At 40.5% G+C, this 5263-nt stretch overlaps 1 protein-coding gene across 1 annotated transcript; it reads right to left on the reverse strand.

Annotated features, from left to right (window-relative positions):
• Positions 1-382: 382 nt before the first annotated feature.
• Positions 383-2323, reverse strand: LOC148011095 (DNA-3-methyladenine glycosylase 1-like). The gene is made up of 2 exons (XM_087672054.1): positions 1551-2323; positions 383-1001 (listed from the first exon to the last, which is right to left on the reverse strand). Exons 1-2 carry the CDS (start codon positions 2187-2189, stop codon positions 573-575), a joined length of 1068 nt encoding a protein of 355 aa, XP_087528180.1. The 5' UTR covers positions 2190-2323; the 3' UTR covers positions 383-572.
• Positions 2324-5263: the final 2940 nt, after the last annotated feature.

Genomic DNA, 5263 nt, shown 5'->3' on the forward strand with positions numbered 1-5263 from the left:
GTTTAATCTGAGAGAGAGAGAGAAAACTTAAGCCCTACACATGAGAGAGAGGGAAGGGAGAGGAGAGGAATTTAATTAAAAAAGAGATGGAGAAAAGAAAGAGAAAGATTACAAGTGTGAGAGAGAGGAGAAAGTTTTAATTTTAAAAATGGAAGTGAGGGGAAGAAGCTTTAATCAAAAAAGGGAAGGGGAAAAGAAAATGAGATATTTACACTTGAGAAAGAGAGTAAAGGAAGGGGTTTTGATTAAAGAAAAGAGGTTTGGAAAAGGGGGTAGGTTCGGAAAGCCCTCTGGAGGTTCGGGGCTTCCGAACCTATAGCTAAAATAATGTAGTAGTAAGATAAGAAGTAAGATAAGATAAGATAAGATAAGAAGTAAGAAGTAAGATAAGATGTCTCTCATTCTATTTTCTTTCACAACAATTTTGCCTCAAAGGGGCAACCTCATTACAAAGAAAATAAACACAAAGGCCAATGCCTAGAGTCTGCCAAGTAGATGTAATTTACCAATAATTTACCAAATGTCGATACCACATACACAAGGACTCATTGGTTTCCTGTCAAATTCTGGCTTCAGAGAACAGGAATAGGAGCTTTGGTACCAATAAGACGCCACATATACCATGCTCCCAATGACCGGAAAGGCCTCCAAGAGGTAGCAAGGTGCTCCATATCAGTGGCACTGGGTAAAGCCTTAAGGTTATATAGCTTCTGGAATCCTTTCCGAACCCCAAGATCGCCCACAGGTAGTACATCCGGCCTATGCAGAGAAAATATCATGAACATGTGCACAGACCAAGTGCCAATGCCCTTAACAGCAGTCAAGGAGGACATAAGCTTGCTATCCTCCATCAGCAAGATGGCAGCATCAGACAAGGGCCCCTCCACAAAATTCTTTGCCAGATCGTGAAGATAGCTCGCTTTTCGATGTGAAATGCCAATGCTCCTGAGATCTGTAGCAGTTAGATGGGCAATGGTGGCCGGCGTGACGGACTCCTCAGTCTGTCCATGGATTGTAAAAATCAGCCAAACAGAGGGGTATGCACGTTAGTCTATGATGGTGCAATAGCATATTAAGCTGGATCCTTCGCAGATATACCATTTGTCAATGATGGATGTATGCGTGCCAAAGGCAATGCAAGAAGAGGATGTGCATAGGGTAGATGTAATACCATCTCAAATACCATGAGCTGTATTCTACACTTATGAACCATTACACAATAATGGATGGATGTACTTTTATGTGCCACTACACAGGCAACGCATGAAGAAAGGTCCACAGACTAGATGTCACGTGAACTCCATCCTAGACAGACAGACCATTACTCAATAATGGAAATATTTTGATGTGCCATTGCAAAGGCAATGAATAAAGATCAGGTGCATGCAGAAACACACAGACCGATACTTGATAAATGACTGTCATTATATGTACCACCACAATGAGAATGCATGAAAAAAAGGTTCATACAGTATCAAAAGCCCTTGCACGTCTTCCACCGGTACGACGACGACTACCATCTAAACAGGTTAGGGCATGAGGATACCAACCCCGCAGAGCGAAACAAGGCGCTTGTAGATAGCTGCTGCAGCGTTCGTCGCAAGCTGCTGATAGACAATGCTGCGCACCAAGGAAGTAAAGGGGCTGGAGCATTTCTGAAACTTGGGACGCTCATGGACCTCAATGACTGCTCTGAGCTTGGGGTCAGAAGCCTTCAAGTGTGCAACGGCATGCGCGATGGCGTCTGCGCCGAACAAGCTTGCCACAGGCAGCACCAGCTGTACAACATCCTTCGGTCCCAGATCTTTTACCTGGCTCTCCCCATCTCTAAGTTCATCTCCATGGCTCAGATTGATACCTTGCTTTGACGCGGAAACTGGGGTTTGTACAACATCCTTCTGTCCCAGATATTTCTCCTGGCTTTCCCCGTCTCTGAGCTCATCTCCATTGCTCGGGGCGATGCCCGGCTTCGACCCGGAAACCAGGGTTTGACAGAAAGTTCGTGAGGAAACCCTAAATTCTTGTTCTTGAATTATGGCAATCTGTTCGACCTTCTGGACCTTTCTTTTCTTTGATCCACTCTGATTTTCTGAGAATGAGCAGATGTTATCGGTGTCCTTGTGCATGGGCTGCTGATGATGCCGCAGTTTTTTGCGAGCCCGGAAGGCTATGCGCAACGGCGTCGCCATCGCCAGACCTATACCAGCGGACGCATGCCGCGTGTTAAGAAGAAATGCAGTGGGATTTCCCCCTCATTTCAGGGTTTGGGCTGCTCTTTAGAGCAGGAACAAGGAGGGAGGCCTAAGGTTAGTCAATGAAAATTCGATGTTGAAAAACAAGAAGCATCGAATATTTTAAAAATTGAGCACTTGCGAATGTGCAGTTGCTATTTCCCTTCCATAAATTCCCTTCCATAAACATGAGAGAGAGAGAGAGAGAGGCACCAAACGAACCATAAGCGAGTCGATGTGAGAGCTACTAGACGGAGAGAGAGAAAGACGGAAAATTTGAGGGAGTGAGGGATGGATCTATAGTGAGAGATAGAGGGGTAGTAGAAGAAAGAGAGACAAAGGTAGGGATAGGGATAGGGAAGAGAGAAAGGTAGGAGAATTTGAGTTGAAAAAGAAAAAAAGAGAGATAGAGAAGGAAGAGGGGAGAGGATCTCAATGTCAAATTGCTTTGCCTTAGCCTTCTCTTGTGAAAATCTCATTGCCACTCTCTTTGTTCCCCCATCCACCTACTCTAAAAGCCAAACCGTACCCCTTCCTCTTCATTTCTTATCATCATCACCTTGCTCTTATTGTTTCCTTATTCTCTTTCCATGGAGTACTTCAAAAATCCTTCCAAAGTTATGATATAACCTCATCACCAAGCCTGCCCTCCTAAGCCAAATTTCACACTACTTAAACCCCACCTACACTTCCTTCGTACTTATTCTCCTACTTCGATGAACCCTAGTTTAAGGCTGAAGTCTAATAAAGACCAGAGAAGAAGGAAGCAAGAAACATGTTGACAAAGCTTGCCCCTAAGTAGAGAAGTACCGGAGCTGGGGATGCGAGGCAACACACATGACACTCCCATTCTGCAACCCAAGTTCAAGTTATTCCTTCGTATTTTTGTAGCGATCTTGTTAAAATATAGTTAGAAGAAAATCTCATAAGTAATGTCAATAAAATTGTAAACTACTAGGTATTCTAGGATTCTTGTGGATACCCAGGATGTTGAGTAGGACAAAAACACTAGACACATAAGGGGTAATTCGACTACAATTATCTTCACGTAATTGTACCTATGTCACGCACCTAGTCCTAAAATAAATCGACTACTTTTTCTTGCTAGAAATGAATTATGGGATTAGATAATCCATTAGTTTTCGTATTATGATGGACTATAGGTCTAGAGAATACATTATTAGATTTTTAATCTATAATCTAGCCATTGTCTTAAATCAATTTTACTAGGATAGATATTAATAAGTATCTTGTTAGAGCTAAAAACATAAGGATTGATCCTCTAGGAATGAACCTTGCTACTCAAACTAAGGTATCACTTTTACCTAGATGCAGCCAACTTAATTAAGAGATCCAAAATTCATCACTTGAGACTATAGAACCCATCTTTCTTAACTCAGGGTTATACGGGCACTCACACAAGAGCATTTGCTTGCTACATAGAAAGTCTATTTGAAAAATGCATGTTATTTCTTTTTAAAAATACTTAATTACAAGTTGAACCTGTAATTAAGTACACTAGGCCTCCCTAAGGATAGTTGCACTGGCTCTAAACCAAGGGAAGTAATTTACCACTCCTAACTATTAGAATCAGTAATGGACACGAGAGGTTTCTCTGCAGGGACTCACCATAGGCTAGGAGGTGCTAAGGAGCTAGGGGGCTCTAACGTAATTCCTTGGGCATTATAGGACTAGCCTACCTCTTAAAGCTCAGGTGGATCTCCCAAAAGACCCAATGCTAGACATGGAGAGACTTGGTGGTTTATTTTGGCCTTTGAATGGAGTCTGGATATGGAATAGAACAATTTTTAATATAAAGATGATAAAGATTGAATAGATATTTTCTTCTTGAAAATATTATTTTTCTTTGTATTCTTATTCGTGTCTAATTTACATGAATGAAAAATGTTTTGAAGAGCTAATTAATGAAATTGATTTATATATGTCAAATTAAATTGTGCTAGTATTAATTAGTAATCTGAAGAAAACCCTTGAGAGAAGTAGGTGGTTGATTCCTCAATAGGCCTTGCCAAAGGCGAGGTGGTCTCAAGTCGCGGAGAGGCTTCCAACAAAACTCAAGAGTTAGATTAGGCAAGTCTAAGAAGGGCCAAATATTAACTATTCTAGAATGTCATCATTAGAACCCAACCAATGTCGTTTTAGGGGGGGACGGACTTGAGACTTTACCCTATGAGTAGAGGTGTTGACCCGCATCACTCCCCCTCATTTTTCACTCTCTTTGAACCAAGTGTAGCAATGGTCCACTTTAGATTTTTTTCATTAACTTTTACTAAAATGACCAAATCAATTGAATAGAGAATTAGGGCAATGCCATGTGTGGTAAAATGTAAATTTTGACTCTCTACTAATTTGGCCAATCTTCACCTATTTCTAACAAAAATGTGACAAAGAGTCTTTAAACTTGTCCTCTCAAGGCACTTACCTCCATTATCACTTGATTGCTTGTAGTATAGAGTGTTGAAGAGGAAAATATCTTATAGCACAGCACTGAAGAGGGAGATCGCTAGTAGCAGGGTAGAGTGTGTTGTAGATAGAGATTATTTGATTTTAGCAAATGCTATCAAAACCACTCCTAAGATTGCTTGTAGCAAGGTAGAGAGTACTGAGTGTTGCTTCAGAAGAATTCGTATTCAAGAAACCATATTCTGGAGGGAAGGAGAAGAGTACATAAAATTTCGAACAAAACTAGAGCTTTGAGAGGGAATGAAGAAATGCCCAGAAATAGGCATATACTTGTCCAAAAATTATAAAAAATTACAAGGAAACTCTCGAGTCAAAAAGGTGTCTCTAGGTAAAAAATAATATTAAAATATGATGTGTACGTCATTTTATATCCTTTTTTAACTTCCGCCCTTTTAAGAAGCAAGAATGAGAATGATTTTAATATATTTTCATGTTGAAAAGTCATGAGGGCATTAAAGAGTCGTATATTAATGATTGGCTTTGTTTTTACCGAAAATAGAATTGTAATTTTTTAGTTATGAGGATTTTGAGAAAAAGTGACCTTATCC

Source organism: Lygodium microphyllum, chromosome 29, assembly GCF_053477565.2.
Source record: "Lygodium microphyllum isolate KBCC chromosome 29, Lygodium_microphyllum_v1.1.10, whole genome shotgun sequence".
Taxonomy (NCBI): Eukaryota; Viridiplantae; Streptophyta; class Polypodiopsida; order Schizaeales; family Lygodiaceae; genus Lygodium; species Lygodium microphyllum.